Here is a 15,695-nt window from a genome sequence, read left to right as displayed (position 1 = left end):
CCCTTTTCCTCCAGCCTGTAGAAACCACTAATATATGTTCTGTCTCTATGGATTTGCCTACTGTAGACATTTCATATAAATGGAATCATACAATATGTGCTCCTTTCGGATTTGTTTCACTTAGCATATTTCCAAGTTCATCCATATTATAGCATGTTCAGCATTTCATTCTCATATGTATACACCACCTTTATCTGTTCACAAGTTGATGGACATTGTTTTGACTTTGGAACTATTATGAATAACGCTGCTATAAATGCTCTGGTGCAAGTTTAAGAGGGCAGGGCGGGGTAAGAGAGCAGGCGGGGCGAGAGGGCAGGTGGGGTGAGAGGGCAGGGTGGGGCGGGTCCAGCTCCAGGTAACTGGACCCTAGGCCTAACCCAACCAATCAGGTCAGCCAAGGTAGCGGCACCACCCTCCCTATAAAACCCATTGATATGTTAAGTTCTTCCTCTTTCTCGCCCATGCCCTCGTTGGTGTAGGTGAGACTGGGCTCGGACTAGTCCGAAATAAATACAGGCTTTCTGCAATTGCATCAGATTCGGCTCCCTGGTAGTCTTTGGGGTTGATGACACTTGGGAACAACAAGTTTTTGTGTGGAAATACCTTTTCACTTCTCTTGGGTTGATAAATATAATTTTAAATTGCAGCACAATATTGAATGTAGCTATATCATACTACACTGTAAACACACAACCATTTTACTAACAGTGAAGATAATTTTTGTTTTTTAAAATTGATTTGAGAAAGAGAGAGATTTGTTGTCCCACTTATTTACGCATTCATTGGTTGCTTTTATATGGAGATCGAACCCACAATCTTGGTGCATTGGGACAACACCCCAACTTAGCCACCCAGCCAGGTATAGAGATAATTTTTGAACAACCCAAAAGGATCACTGTAGAAACCAGATGCCAACCAGAAGAGGTGGGAGGAACTGGCATTGCTTCCATAGGGGAAAGGGGGGATAATGTGCTTAGGCAGAAGGCTTACTGCTCTGTACTCCATCCTGTGAGTGTGGAAAAAGAGAACTGGAAAAAGATGGCTTGGCAAATGAATGCCACATAAGGTTGCAGTCACATTACCTTGAGGGTTTGCTATCAGGATTTTGGATCTAAAGTTCAGCTGTCCCCAAATTAAAGCCTTCCATGTAACTGCTAGCAGCCTCCCAAGACAACCAGGAGGGGGCAGCATTTGCCTTGAGAGGGTACCATTTCTCCACCAGATTCAAGGAGCCCTGCACCTAACTGTCCACCAGGGGGCAGTGAGGACATGGTTCTGATGTTTGAGTGCCGCTAAAGAAAGCTTGAGTAGGAAACTGATAACAAAAGTAATTTTGCACCACTGCCATCCTCACAGGACAGGAAAAACAAAGAGGGAAGAGCTACAGGGAGCCACACTGCAGTCCTCACCCTACCCCCGCCCCTCCAGGGCATTCAATTCCTTCCCCAGACTCGTCCTGGGGTGCAGGTGGGAGTTTGGGGGTGTAAATCTAGGGACACCCTCGCTGTCCAGGGTGGCACTGATCCAAGAGCTGTCTTGGCGATGCAAAGTGAGACATTTGGTGCTCATCACCTCCGCAAGCTCTCTGACCCACTGCGGCCTTTTCTTCTGCCCTCCAGATGCCAGCTCGGCAGAGGAGGGGCTCACAAATATTTCTGAGCACTGACTATGTGCCAGGTTCTGGTCTAGGTGCTGGAGAAGGATACAGCAGGGCTCTGCCGTTCGGGAGCTCAGTTTAGTAATAGTGACAGACAGATAAGCAGAGACACGAGTCGAGATGATATGGAAGTACGGCAAGTGGCACTGAAAGAAGAAATAACAGGAGGGCGATCTGGGAAGGCCCTTCTGAGGAAGCAGCGTCTGAGCTGGAGACCTGATGGCTAAGAAGGAGGCCATCACACTAAGATCCAGAAGAACGTTTCAACAGAAGGAAGAGCACATTCGAAGGCCCTGAAGTGAGAAAGATTTTGGCTGTTTTGAAAACAGAAAGGACACCAGTGTAGTGAGGGAATATATTCACTTCCTATTGCTACAGTAACACATTACTACAAATTTAGTGGCTTAAAACAAGACAAGTTGCCCTAGCTGGTTTGGCTCTGTGGACAGAGCGTCAGCCTACAGATTGAAAGGTCCTGGGTTCAATTCTAGTCAAGGGCACATGCCCAGGTTGCAGGCTCGATCCCCAGCAGGGGGCTTGCAGGAGGCAGCAGATCAATGATTCTCTCTCATCACTGATGTCTCTCTCTCTCTCTTTCTCCCTCTCCCTCTCATTTTCTCTCTGAAATCAATAAAAACATATTTTTTTAAAACCCCACAAATTACCACTTCACACCCATTAGGATGTCTACTATGAAAAAAAAAAAGTGTTGATAAGGATATAGTGAAATTGGCCGAAACCGGTTTGGCTCAGTGGATAGAGCGTCGGCCTGTGGACTGAAGGGTCCCAGGTTCGATTCCGATCAAGGGCATGTACCTTGGTTGCGGGCACATCCCCAGTGGGGGGTGTGCAGGAGGCAGCTGATTGATGATTCTTTCTCATTGATGTTTCTAACTCTCTATCCCTTTCACTTCCTCTGTAAAACAATCAATAAAATATATATATATATATATATATATATATATATATATATATATATATATATATATTTTAAAAGGATCTAGTTAAATTGGAATTGTGCATTGTTGGTGAGAATGTAAAATGATACAGCTGCTCAAAATATTAAAAATAAAAATATCATACGCTGAAACCAGTTTGGCTCCATGGATAGAGCATCAGCCTACAGACTGAAAGGTCCCTGGTTCGATTCCAATCAAGGGCAAGTACCTTGGTTGTGCAGGCACATCCCCGGTGGGGGGTGTGCAAGAGGCAGCTGATGGATGATTCTCTCTCATCAATGTTTCTAACTCTCTATCCCTCTCTCTTCCTCTCTGTAAAAAATCAATAAAATATGTTGATTTTTTAAAAATTAAAATAAATAAATAAATAAATAAATAAAATATCATATGATATAGCAACTTCACTTCTGGATATATACCCAAAAGAATTGAAAACTAAGTCTTAAAGGGATATTTGTGCCCCTATGTTCTCAGCAGCATTATGCACAATAGCTAAGGGGTAGAAGCAGCCCAAGTATCCATCGGCAGATGCATGGATAAACAAAATGTAATATATCCATATGATGAAGAACTACACAGCCTTAAAAAGGAAGAGACATGCTACAACATAGATGAGCCCTGAGGACATTATGCTACGTGAAATAAGCCAGTCACAAAAAGACAAAGGTTGCATGATTCTTCTTATGTGAGGCACCTAGTCAAAGTCTATGGACAGAAAGTAGAACGGCGGTTTCCAAGGGCTGGGGAGTGTGGAACTGGAAGTTATTGTTTAATGGGCATAGAGTTCCAGTTTTATAAGATGAAAAGTTACAGAAATGGGTGGTGGCGACAGTTGCACAAAATTAATGTAATTAACAGCACTTAACTGCACATTTAAAATGGTTAAGGTGGTAAATGTTATATGTATTTTACTATAATAAAAAGGACTGGAGGAAAAAAAACAACTTTATAATCTTTCGGTTCTGGGGTCAGAAGTCCAGAACGAGCTAAAATGTAGGTGTCAGCAGACCTGTTCCTTCTGGAGCTCTAGGGCAGGGCAGGGGTGGGAGCGCCCGGCCCTTGGGCTGTATAAGGTCCACAAAATTATCTGGCCCGGCCCTGCAAAGGCATTAGGGACGAGTTAATTGTTTGACCAAATATAGCAGGCTAATTTTTAAATTGATAATTTTGTATGGCCAACAAATGATGCTAGAAATATCCAAATGGCCCTTAGCAAAAAAAAGGTTCCCCACCCCTGCTACATCAGGTTCCTTGAAACCTTTTCCAGATTCTCATGGTTGCCTCATTCTTTGGCTCACAGCCCCTGCCTCCATCTTCAAAGCACATAGCCCAATAGCTCCAACCTCTGCTTCTATCGTTATCACCTTCTGGCCCTCTGACCCTCCTGTCTCCTTCAACAGACACTCAGGATTCCATTGGGCCCACTCAAATAATCCAGGATAATCTTCCCATTTCAAGATTTCTAAGTTAATCACATCTGCAAAGACCCTTTTTGCTACATTGAGGTTCTGGGGATTAGGACATGGACATCTTTGGGAGTACGGGGTGAGTGTGTGTGTGTGTGTGTGTGTGTGTGTGATTATTTCGTCTCCCATAGGGTGTGTAGAGTGGTGGAAGATGAGCTGAAGAAGGTTAGCAAGGAATTGGACATTTGGGGTTTCCTATTAATTCTAAATTGTAAAACAAGAGTACCTTCTAATTTACTTTTATAAAATAAGCATCCTTTAAAATATATATTTTATTGTTTCTAGAGAGGGAGAGAAATATCAATGATGACAGAGAATAATTAATAGGCTGCCTCCTGCATGCCCCACACTGGGAATCAAGCTCACAACGCAGGAATCCTGATCAGGAATCTAGCCATGACCTCCTGGCTCACAGGTCGGCACTCAACCACTGAGCCACGCCAACCGGAATCTAATTTACTTTTTAATAAAGTATCCAGCTGCTGGGTGAGGAACAGGTTGCAGGTAGAGATGACAGCATTTGCTGACAGATTTGAGCTAGAAATGTCCACACTGGTGTGCGCGCTCCCCGAGAAGTCACCTGCACCCCAGCCTCAAAGTCTGGCATGTGGAGAACCAGGCACTCTCCACACAGGAGGAGGATGCTCAGCAGGACTGTAAACAGAGGTGTCTCTGGGTGGCTCCTTTGAGGCTGGAAGTCTCTTTGTGGACCAAGGGCAAAGCAGATAGGATAAAAATGACCTCATAGTCCCGTGGTGCCCATCCCCAGGCCCTCCTGCTGAAGGAGCTTCTGTTTTTTCATTCCAGTTCTTCATCCCTAAGAGTCTAAGGAAGGTCTTTGAGTTTTCTAGAGGCATAACTGGAAAAAAATGAGGAGAGGAAGGCAGAATCAAAGAGAAGACAAAATCAGAGACAGGAGACCTCTGCATTCGACTTCACAGCCTTTGGCTGTGGGATATGTGTAGTCATCACAACACATTCTGCCAAACCAAATGAGATTATCCTCAACCCTCTGGTAAGTGTATCACCCCTCCATATGCATCTGTGTTTGTTTAACAGTCTTAGAACTGAAGATCCAAAAAGATTTTAAAAGGCATATAGTTCCACCTTTAACCACTCTTCAAAATCACCGGAGGGCCTCTGCTTGCACATCCAGGGAAGACCAGTATGAATCAAAGCACCTCATTCCATGGATGGCCAACCCAAACTGTCAGACAGTTCTTTCCTAAGCGTGTGTTCCATTGTGCCATTTCCACCATTCTGCCTCAGGGCTCCACTCCAGAGAAACACAGAGTCAATCTATTCCCTCTTCTCTAGCAAAGCCCATTCTGAAAGGAGTCTCTTTGTTCCCTTTTTCTCCCCTCCCCCCAACCCCCCTCCCCCCAATCCTGGTCACTGTTTGTTGGACACGCTATAGTTTTCCCACGTCTTTTTTCAGAATGTGGGTCTAGAAGTAGACCCAGAACTCCTGGAATGGCCTGACTGGCACAGAGGAATGGGACCACCACCTCCTTACTCTTTCTAAGGCTCAGACTTCAGTTCCAGAAGCCTCAGTTCCCGCACACTATTTTTTAGCTGCTCCACCACAATCCTGATTTATATCTTGCATCCTGTTGCGTAAAACCTTAATTTTTATGCCCATGTCATGAGCAGCATCAGTTTACATGTACATAGTATTCATTTAAATATGCCCCACTGCTTTATATTTATGTTTGGAAAATTATGCTTATATTTTAGTACTAAACACAAAAGACTCTCTGGTTCTCTTTCTGATGTTTAAGGAACACAGACACTGATAAAGCTATAGAGAAGGGGCAGAGTAGGGCCTGAGAATGAATCTGAATATCCAGCACAGACTGCGAAGCATTTATTTTTTTTCAGTAGTCTGTGTGGCCTCAAGTCAAATTTACAGTCGGAGGCAGGACATGAGAGGGAATAGAGGGAAAAGGGCAGAACTTGAGAGCCTAGCAAGCCCGGTTCAAATCCCAGTACTACCATGTCCCACTTGGGATCTTGGGCAAGTTGCCTCAACTTCTAGAGCATCTGTAATCAGGGAAACAATATTCCAGTGTTCTACCTTAAAAACAGCTGTTCTGTGGCAAATTTGCGTTTCTAATTTCAAGTGCTTGATTATTAAGGTGGCATATTACATTCCTAACACTTCAGTGCCTTCATAGAACCCCTCTTTAGTTTCCCGTTCCTGCCTCTCATACCAGCCAACCAGCCACGGAAGGCTACCCCAGCTGTACATTTGGCCAAATCCGGGCCATAGCATAGGTGTTCCGGTCCCCAACCTGCTCCTTAGCAGTGGGAGGACCTGAGTTCTAATCCCGTCTTTGCCATTTAACTGAATGACCCAGGACCTCCCCAGACCTCAGTTTCCTCATCCCTATAACCGGGATAAACACATGTAAGGGGGTGTATGGAGAGGGGGGGGGGGGGGAGAGAGAGAGAGAGAGAGAGAGAGAGAGAGAGAGAGAGAGAGAGAGAGAGAGAGAGAGAGAGAGATGGAGGGAAGGAGGAAAGGAGGGAGGGAGGAGGGGGGGGAGAGAGAGAGAGAGAGAGAGAGAGAGAGAGAGAGAGAGAGAGAGAGAGAGAGAGATGGAGGGAAGGAGGAAAGGAGGAAGGGAGGAAGGGAAAGGGGGGAAGGAAGGTAGGAAGGGAAAGAGGGAGAAGGGGAGGGAGGGAGGAAGGGAAAGAGGGAGAGGGCGGACGGAGGGAGGGAGGGAGGAAAGGAAAGAGGGAGAGGAGGGAGGAAGGAAGGGAATGAGGGAGAAGTGGGAGGGAGGGAGGAAGGGAAAGAGGGAGAGGGGGGAGGGAGAGAAGTGTTCTGTAAAGCACCAGGGACAATAGTCATTTGGTACCTAGAGCGGAGATGAAACACAAATCACCATTCGGAGGAAGAAGGTGCAGGCAGGACTCCCCACTGCGTATGCGTGTGGGAGGCTGGTCCACGTAACCGGATTGGGCAGCTCGAAGCGGGCGGGGCCTGGGGGAGGCGGAGCTTCCGGCCGCCTGCCCCGCGGTTGCCGGGGTGACAGCCACCGGGGGCGGAAAGAGCCAGCGGTGGCGCACTGCAGACGCGGGAGCCGCGGTGGCCATGGCGGCCTCGGAAGCCGGACGTCGAAGCTGGTGCTTGCGCATGGAGATGCCGTCCGCCACCTTCTTCACGGTGCTGATCTCGTTCCTGGTGTCCGGGCCCCGCATGCTCCTGCTCCTGGAGCAGCCGACCCTGCCGCCCTCCGGCCTGGCTCTGCGGTCCGATTACCTGCACGGCTGGCAAGGTGAGCGGGGGCGGGCTCGAGAGCCTGGTGTCAGCCCTTTTCCTCCGCCCTCGCAAGGCCCTGGGCTTTGGCCTCCCCGCACCCGCGCCATCAGGCCTTCCCTCCAGCACTCCATCCGCATCATCATCATCTTTTCCACCCGGAGGACCATTCCCACATTCCACGCCTTTGTCTCTCCGGAGCCCCCCTCCACCGTCATTGCAATCTTTCCCTATTTTCATGTGTTCCCTTCCCTGTCTCCGCTGGACTGACGGAGGCCCCCACCATTCATTCGCTAGGAAGCAGGTTTCCTTCACCCATGCGCACGATCCGAGGATTTTTCCCCACCCCCTCCCTTGTCATACGCACACACACTCAGGTCTGCTTTAGGGCCTACCTCCCTCCCACTGGAATGTCTTTTTTCTCCTCATGTCTTCATCAAGACATTACATCTTTATCTGTGGCTACCCCTGTATAAGCGAACTGGCCTGTTGAGGTTGGAATTTCTTCTGATTCTGCGTTTGTATCTAAATCCTGACTCACGATTCCCAGCTCATGGGGGGAGGGGCTAGATTTCTTTGGGGGAGAGAAATTTCCAGAGCAATGGCGTATAAACATTTGCTCGTAAAAATTTTATTCTTTTCTGGGTAGAAGGTGGGGAATGTATATGACTTGCTGTTTTGCAAAGCAATTTCACATGATTTAATCCTCTCAATTATCCCATTATTTAGGCTTTATTATTGCTCTTTAGATGAGACTGAGGCCTAATGCAGAGAAACAGAATGATAAGTCAGTTGAACCCAGGTTTTTCTTTTCATCGTGTGATGTTTTGGAAATGGAGCTTTGGGGTATATAATCCCCAAATCATATAGAGTTGCTTCTAGAAGCTTCACATTATACTTGAAGTTTTAGCTGTGGAAGTATTTGACAAATAATAATGTACCCTTCAGATAATGAAGCCCAACAAAGAGATGGCCTGGCTGAGGATTACAACCTGCCTCCCTGTTCAAATCTAAAGCTTTCCCCTACTGCTGGGATACAGAGAGGTCATAGACAGATGCAAAATGTCAGCCTAGACTGAGCTCCCCTTTTTCTTTAATTTACAGCTTCCCTGAGTGTGGAGTTCGTGGGTATATGAGTATTAGACACATAAAAGACCTCTGAAGGCCTCAAGTATAATCTGTTACTTCACAATGAGGAAATAAGCCAAGAGGGAGGCCCAGGGACTTGACTAAGTTCAGCCTTCCCTTACATAATAGAACCAAGATTCCACTCCAGGTCTTTAGGCTCCAAGGCCAGTAGTACTGTCACTTCACCAGTCCCCCTTCTTCAGTTTAATGTTTTGGCCTACAAGGATAAAAGTACGTAAGACATGTCTGCTTTTAGAAAAGTTAAATAATTTGTTGTCTTATTGCACATAAAGTATCACTCTACCTGTAGGATTGGGTAAGCAAGACTTCTCAGTTTTACACCTATATTATTAGTGATAATTTTATATTTAGACTAGAGGCCCAGTGCACAAAATTCATGAACGGGGGTGGGGAGGGGAGGTCCCTCAGCCCGGCCTGCAATGATGCCAGCATCCCACACCCCGGCTGGCCTCACCAGAGGCCCGCCCACCCTCCTTCTGTGGGCCAGGGTACACAGGATGCTGGGGCTCATGGTCCGGGCAACACCACCAGCCACTATGGGCGCTGCCATCTTTGTGACAGAGTGATGGTTAATTTGCATATTAGCCTTTTACTATATATGATTATAGTGATCTTTATAGATACAAAATAATTCATGGTCCCTTTTTTCTTCCTCTGAACAGCCACTATGGAAGGAGAGGTCAGGATTACAGCCGAGGAGACTGGCATACAGAGTGTTAAGGGACACCCACTCAATCCACCCTGAAGCTGTTACAATTAATTAACCCTCAAACTGCCTGGTGAGATAGGTCAGTATTAAAACCTAAAAAGGGGCATAAAGCAAATTACAAATTCAAAGACCATTTTGTGCTAAAAGTGTTTTTGTTTTTTTTTCCCACATGGAAATCAGTCACTGATAAGACTTATTCCAGTTGTGGGAAAGAACAGGGATTTAGACATTTATGCCTCTATTTTGGGTTCTGATCATTGTTGCTTCCTATTGCTTATCTTGGCTCCTGGCGGATTTTCACTGGTTCTCGGTGCTCTATTTTAGGAGCTATTCCCCCTTTTCTAGGTGGGTTGTAACCTGTCTTTCCCACCTTGGAGCAACCCATTGTCAGGCCTCTAACTCAACTCCCTCTACAGTTTACAGGCTGGTGACCTACATCTTTGTCTATGAGAATCCAGTTTCCCTGCTCTGTGGTGCTGTCATCATCTGGCGCTTTGCTGGCAACTTTGAGAGAACCGTGGGCACCGTCCGCCACTGCTTCTTCACCGTGCTCTTCGCCTTCATCTCTGCTATGATCTACTTGTCATTTGAGACCATGTCATCGCTGTTGAGGTTGGGGGAATTGGAGCCTGCCAGAGGTTTCACCCCAGTGGCCTTTGCCATGCTGGGAGTCAGTGTTGTCCACTCCCGGCTGAGGAGGGCCCTGGTATTCGGCGTGGTTGTACCCTCAATACTGGTGCCATGGCTCCTGGTGTGTGCCTCCTGGCTCATTCCTCAGACCTCTTTTCTCATTAACGTCTGTGGACTTGCAGTTGGGCTAGCATGTATCCTTCCTAGAAGGGAATGATAGAACGTTGACATCCCAAACAGTAAACCAAGTTGAAGAGTCTAGAAGGGTCATGTAGGTAGAGCCATGGCGTCAGATATAGGTAACCTGGGTTAAAGCTTTCAGCTTTGAAAACCTCACGGTCTTGGGTAGATCTGTTGCTTCCCTCTTCTAAGCTGGAATTTCCTCTGGAAAATATCAATATAGCTCTCTTTTCATGCCAGCTTAGTGTTTCCAGTTAGTAAAATATTGATTTAGCCCTGGCCGGTGTGGCTCCATGGTTAGAACATTGGCCCATGTACCAAAGGGTCTTGGGTTTGAGTTCGGTCAAGGGCACGTACCTAAGTTGCAGGTTCAGTTCCGCTCTGGTTGTGGCCAAGTGCAGGAGGCAACTAATCAATGTGTCTCTCTCATTGATGTTTCACTCTCCCTTTCTCTCCTTCCCTTCCACTCTCCCTAAAAAATCAATTGAAAAAATATCCTTGCCCTAAAATCTTCGTTGTCTGATACTAATCATTATTCCAACTTTCTACTTTCTTAAAATTGGGATTTACATGAAGCAAATCAATTTGCATTGAAGCTTGACCAGAAGTATATATATACACACACATATTTAATATATTTTATTGATTTTTACAGAGAGGGATAGAGAGTTAGAAACATCAATAAGAGAGAAACATCAATTAGCTGCCTCTGCACGCTTCCTTCTGGGAATGTGCCTGTAACCAAGGTACATGCCCTTGACCAGAATTGAGCATGGGACCTTTCAGTGTGCAGGCTGATGTTCTATCCACTGAGCCAAGCCAGTTAGGGCTCGTCCTTATATTTTTAATGTTTTTATATGCAAAGCTTGTTTCCTGTGGATAGCATATATTGCTTCTCCAATCCTTGCTTTTATTTTTTATTTTTATTTTTTAATACATTTTTATTGATTTTAGAGAAGAAGAGAGAGATAGAAACATCAATGTGAGAGCAAAACATTGATTGACTACCTCCTGCACAATTTCCACTGGGGATTGAGTCCGCATCCTGGGCATGTGCCTTGACTGGGAATTGAACCTGCAACCCCTCCATGCCTAGGATGATGCCCAACAAACTGACCCACACCGGCCAGGGCTCTGCCCTCTCCTTTTGCTGGACCTTGTTCCCTCTGAGGTATAGGGGATGGAAACTTAAATTTTGTTTTCCCCTGAGCTTGAAAAACCAATCAGAGTTTATGGTGGACTAATGCCCCTGTATATTAAATGTGGGAATCTGTATTCTTCTCTGGGGAATGTTCGGCACTCCTCTCTTTAGCTGCCTCCAATTTTCCTTAATATGCCAACATCAGATAGCCTCACATACTGCTGTCCCGTTGACATCTCAGAGAGAAAGGCATTGAAGCTTGACAAGGAGTTCCCTTTCTACCTTATGAGGAAAATTACGACATTCAAATACATCTCAAGTTCGTCGGCCGAAAGAAGGGCAGCCCAGAACCGGAAGTAAGTTACAGAATTCTTAAATCTTATTAAAGCAATTCCAGGGCCTGTAGATGGTGTGACTAGTTCAGTGTCACAGGAAAAAAGGAACAGGATGTGAGTCGCCCTGGGCCCAGAAAATCTATGCACAGATGTCTTCTGAGCACTCTTGATTCTGGCCATCTGCATCTGAAGTAGGAAGTGAGCAGGAATGGGAAGGGGGAAGGCATTCGAAGCACTTGTGAGTGAGTGACAGCCAGCTTGAGGGAGTGGTCCTACACAGTGTTATTACCAGCCCTCAGCACTGACAAGCACTCTACAGATTGGATTGGGCTCTAGCATGGCATACTGGTAAGAAGCACAGACAGGCCACACAGCTCACTTGGGGGCTTAGTAGGTAGCACCCCCCAAGACATGAGAGATCAGGTATTCTTGGCCACCCAGCAAGAGAAGGTGAAGTTTACTCTTTCTAGTCCAGACTCATTAACTCAGTGAATGGTGGAAGCGAACCGGCAGAGCTCTCGTAGCCTCATTGCTCCCTTTTAGAGAGGAGGCCCGAAGAGGGAGAGTCTTTCTCCATGTAACAGGCAGGAGAGCTCAGTCTAGAGCTAGGGTCCCCTGCTTCCAGGTCTTCCTTACTCCCTTTCCGCTGTGCCACTCTGTCAGCCTCTTGTCCTCCTCGGGTTCCTGTCCATCCTCAGATGACATGGTTCCTCCAAAAGTAAGTGCCCACTGTGAAGTCAGGATGCCAGTGGCCCCTTTTTGCCTTCGGCCATCTGTGAGGTAGATTTTGTCCTCTGTGACTGCCTGGATATGGGGTTTGGGATAAATGGGAGGCTGCTTTTATTTCAGGAGGTGGACATTCTCAGCCTTCACAGGCTCAGAGCCCTTTGGCCATTTTTTCAAAAGCACATATTTGGGGAGGTGGATAATTGCAAAAATAAAAACTGCGCATTCACCGACTTTGCTCCAGACAAGTAATTCCTGAGGCCGAACTGTGTGGGAGACTGCTTAATATAAAATGAGGTGAATTGTGGCTTTTGGACTTTTAATTGTTCTCATGGAGTCTAGAGAGGACTTAAGGGTCCTGGAATACAATTTCCCACTCTGTGAAAGAGTCCCCTCTGAAACAGCTGGCTGTGGTCAAGGTCACCCAATCTTAACGCACACCCCCTAGTGGCTGGGAGCTCACTCCAAGGCAGCCCCTGATGAGAAAGTTCTTCATGTTGAATTGCAGTCACCTCTCTATAACTGTAACTCACTGTGCCAGTTGTGATCCTGCTTCACCGTGACATTCAGATCTGGGTGGGGACATGGTAACTTTTTCAGTTCCTTCCATGTTTGGTCCCTCATTATCCTGGCCTGCTATAGGTACCCAGAACAGGACACAGTGTGAGATGGTCTGATAAGGCACACGGGCAATATTACACTATGTGTTTGGACAGTTGACATGGCTGTCTAGACAGCTTTGCCTCCCTAGAGGCTCTTTTCTGGTAGGCCAAAACCTCTACATTTTAAAATGTCCTGGAAGTCCTATTAAGTACTTGTAGGTTTGATTTGTAAGGTCAGGTTTTAATTACAATCTACACAGGTTTAGTCCCATTACCTAACAGACATCAATGGTATTGGCATTCGTTCTCCATATTTGGAACTTCACACAAAAGTTCAGAGGATAAAACTTAGGCTGTGCCTCCATTCGCAGGCTCAGCCACAGTGTTTATTTTGGGGTCTTAAGCCTCAGCACAGATAAGCTCCCCACACCTGTCGCTTTGGTTTCAGCCAGCCAGTACTGAGCTGTGAGTGAGTGAGTGTTCCTGAAATCGCAGGTAGAAAATCTCACAGCAGACCAGGCCTGCGCCCAAGCCCTTTGTTACCCCATTAGAGCCTTCTACCCTTCTTCCCACAGGAATGGATCCTTTCTCTTTGGGTAGAATTGCTGAGCCAGCCGCTGATTACTGTGATCTGGTCCCCATCTCCACCCAGTTTGCAAATTGTTGCAAGTAGGTTACACTCGGGTGGTCTCACTCATGAGCCCAATAGCCCTTCCTCCTGCTGGCTTGCTGCAGGACCATGAGTGGGACCTTCCCTCTCTGGGCATCTGTTTTCTGTTTGGTTGAGTTTAATCTTTCTCCCTGGTTAGTACTTAAGAATCCGTTACAGCAGTGTCCAAAGCACATTGTAATATGAAGTAGCACAGTGACCCCAAGCTTTTCTCTTGTGGAGTGACAGCTGAGGATGCTGTGTGCCTTGGCATTTCTAGCTGAATGACCATTTTTTCTCTTGTTCCATTCCAGGCTGAACCCTGTGCCCGGCTCCTACCCAACACAAAGAAGCTGCCCTCACATGTTCCCAGTCCCCCTTGTTGCCCATTTGCAGCGTGCCAATGGCCAGAAACTAGCTTCCTGGCCAGCCTGTGCTCGTGGGCACATACCCAGGCTGCCTCCCTACCAGCCTGCCTCCGGCCTGTGTTACGTGCAGAACCATTTTGGCACAGCCCCTAACTCCTGTGTCTACCCAGGTTCTGTAGCAGTCTCCTTAGGGGTCCAGCCCCTCATTCCCCTCAACTGCCCTGCCACTAAATATCCCAGGGCCCTGCCCACTCCAGAGCCTACAAAGTCCAAGGAATGCTCAAGGGTTCTGATTGCTTGATGGGAAATTTTAGGGAAATTATCTTACATCTGATCTTCTGAAGAAGATCCTCCTGAACTAAGGTTTTCTTGACAAAAAAAAAAATATTTATTAAGCACCTCTGTGCCAGGCTCTGTGTTGTGAGTACTTTGCTATATGTCCTTATTTCATTTTTTTAAATATATTTTTATTTATTTCAGAGAAGAAGGGTGACGGGGGGGGGGGGGAGAAAGAGAGAGAGAAACATCAATGATGAGAGAGAATCATTGATTGGCTGCCTCCTGCACACCCCCTTCTGGGGATCAAACCCACAACCCAGGCATGTGCCCTTGACTAAAATTGAGCCTGGGACCCTTCAGTCCGCAGGCCAATGCTCTATCCACTGAACCAAACAAGTTAGGCCCTTATTTCATTTTCATGACAACTTTGTGAAGCATAGTTTATTGTCCCCATTTTGTAGCTGCAGAAGCAAGACTGATTACATGACGACACCTAGCTCTGTAGTGGCACAACTGGGCTCCTTGGTTGTCAGTAGCCACCAGTGGTCAGTTCCAATTTTGCAATTCCTTCTTGTCACTGTGTATAGTACTCTTGACTGTATAGTGTCTGTGTTTGTCCTTTGGGACCTCCCAGCTGGTGTGCTCGGCAATCCGCAGGCATATGTAGTGTTTTTCCCCTGCAGTGACTGCTCACTCCCCGCTCCTTAAGACTTCTGCCCTAGAAGTGGTGAGAAGGACCAGTGTGAACCGCAGCAGCATGCTGGTGGATACGTAGTGTGGATTACCTTTGTGTAAATAAACAGCCTCTAACCTGGTTTGTGGTCTGTGTGATCTGGCTGGGGAATATGGAGAGCAGGATTTGGGCAGGGATGATGGTGGGGTGTGACAGTGAAGTGGAAAGATCTAGCAGAGGTCAAGTCAGGCAAATGGCCTCCCACCCGATGGGGATCTGATATGGGAAATGAGCTGCAAAGGTGCTTGGAGAACTAAAAGGGCAGACAGGAAGGTTTGGCAACCTTGAGATTGGCGACAGCAGGAAGCCATTACTCTAAGGGAGGAGAGGGTGTTACCAGAGCCAGAAGTGGGACCACAAGAAGGACTCCCTGGCAAGACCTTATACTAAGGAGTGGGTGATACGGGCACTGGCAGTGATGGCATCTGAAGCAAGAGCCCTCACTTCTCCACCTGTCCTCTAGCATCAGGGTCTCCCATGGGCCAAATTAACCAGGAACCTTTTGGCAAGTGAGCCCAGGAAATGTAGTTTTGGGTGGAGGGGCTCCTTTGAAGCAGAACAGGACAGGTTGTGAGCCTGAGGGGAGCGCATGGCTTCTATAAGCCATCAGCCGGAGCTCCTCGCAGCGGGCTCACATTGAGAACGCATGCCAAGTTGCAGGTGTTTTCACGAATATCCTAACACATGACTTGTTAATTCCAGGAGCCAGATGGCCTACTCTGGGCTGGCTCCTTGACACATTCTTGGTATTAGAGGCAATAAGACACCTATAGATCCACCCAGTCCAGATGAGAGCAGACAGTGACAGGCACCTACTCTAGACAAGGGGGTGGGGGATGAAGCG

The 15,695-nt window shown here is 46.9% G+C and overlaps 2 protein-coding genes across 2 annotated transcripts in view; one reads left to right on the top strand and one right to left on the bottom strand.

Annotated features, from left to right (window-relative positions):
• LOC118703411 (C-C motif chemokine 26) overlaps positions 1-7,052 on the bottom strand; it is a 39,367-nt gene extending 32,315 nt beyond the window's left edge. The window contains exon 1 of the mRNA XM_045571177.1: positions 6,950-7,052. The gene's annotated coding sequence lies outside the window, so the exon portion shown is untranslated. The remainder of the gene's footprint in view (positions 1-6,949) is intronic.
• Positions 7,053-7,117: 65 nt separating this feature from the next.
• On the top strand, positions 7,118-14,307 carry RHBDD2 (rhomboid domain containing 2). Its single transcript, XM_036410337.2, has 4 exons — positions 7,118-7,369; positions 9,625-10,032; positions 11,365-11,515; positions 13,786-14,307. The coding sequence occupies exons 1-4, from the start codon at positions 7,186-7,188 to the stop codon at positions 14,138-14,140; spliced, it is 1,098 nt and encodes a 365-aa protein (XP_036266230.1). The 5' UTR covers positions 7,118-7,185; the 3' UTR covers positions 14,141-14,307.
• The last annotated feature ends 1,388 nt before the right edge of the window (positions 14,308-15,695 follow it).

Source organism: Pipistrellus kuhlii, unplaced genomic scaffold, assembly GCF_014108245.1.
Source record: "Pipistrellus kuhlii isolate mPipKuh1 unplaced genomic scaffold, mPipKuh1.p scaffold_m20_p_4, whole genome shotgun sequence".
Taxonomy (NCBI): Eukaryota; Metazoa; Chordata; class Mammalia; order Chiroptera; family Vespertilionidae; genus Pipistrellus; species Pipistrellus kuhlii.
The sequence above is the reverse complement of the archived record's forward strand: the minus strand, read 5'-3'. Positions and strand labels throughout refer to the sequence as shown.

What these genes read in the sequence shown, in the direction of transcription:
- RHBDD2 (XM_036410337.2), top strand. Translation starts at nt 7,186, where the DNA reads ATGGCGGCCTCGGAAGCCGGACGTCGAAGCTGGTGCTTGCGCATGGAG. An exon ending in TTACCTGCACGGCTGGCAAG is followed by an intron (nt 7,370 to 9,624) that starts GTGAGCGGGGGC and finishes CTCCCTCTACAG; the next exon opens with TTTACAGGCTGGTGACCTAC. An exon ending in AGGGCAGCCCAGAACCGGAA is followed by an intron (nt 11,516 to 13,785) that starts GTAAGTTACAGA and finishes GTTCCATTCCAG; the next exon opens with GCTGAACCCTGTGCCCGGCT.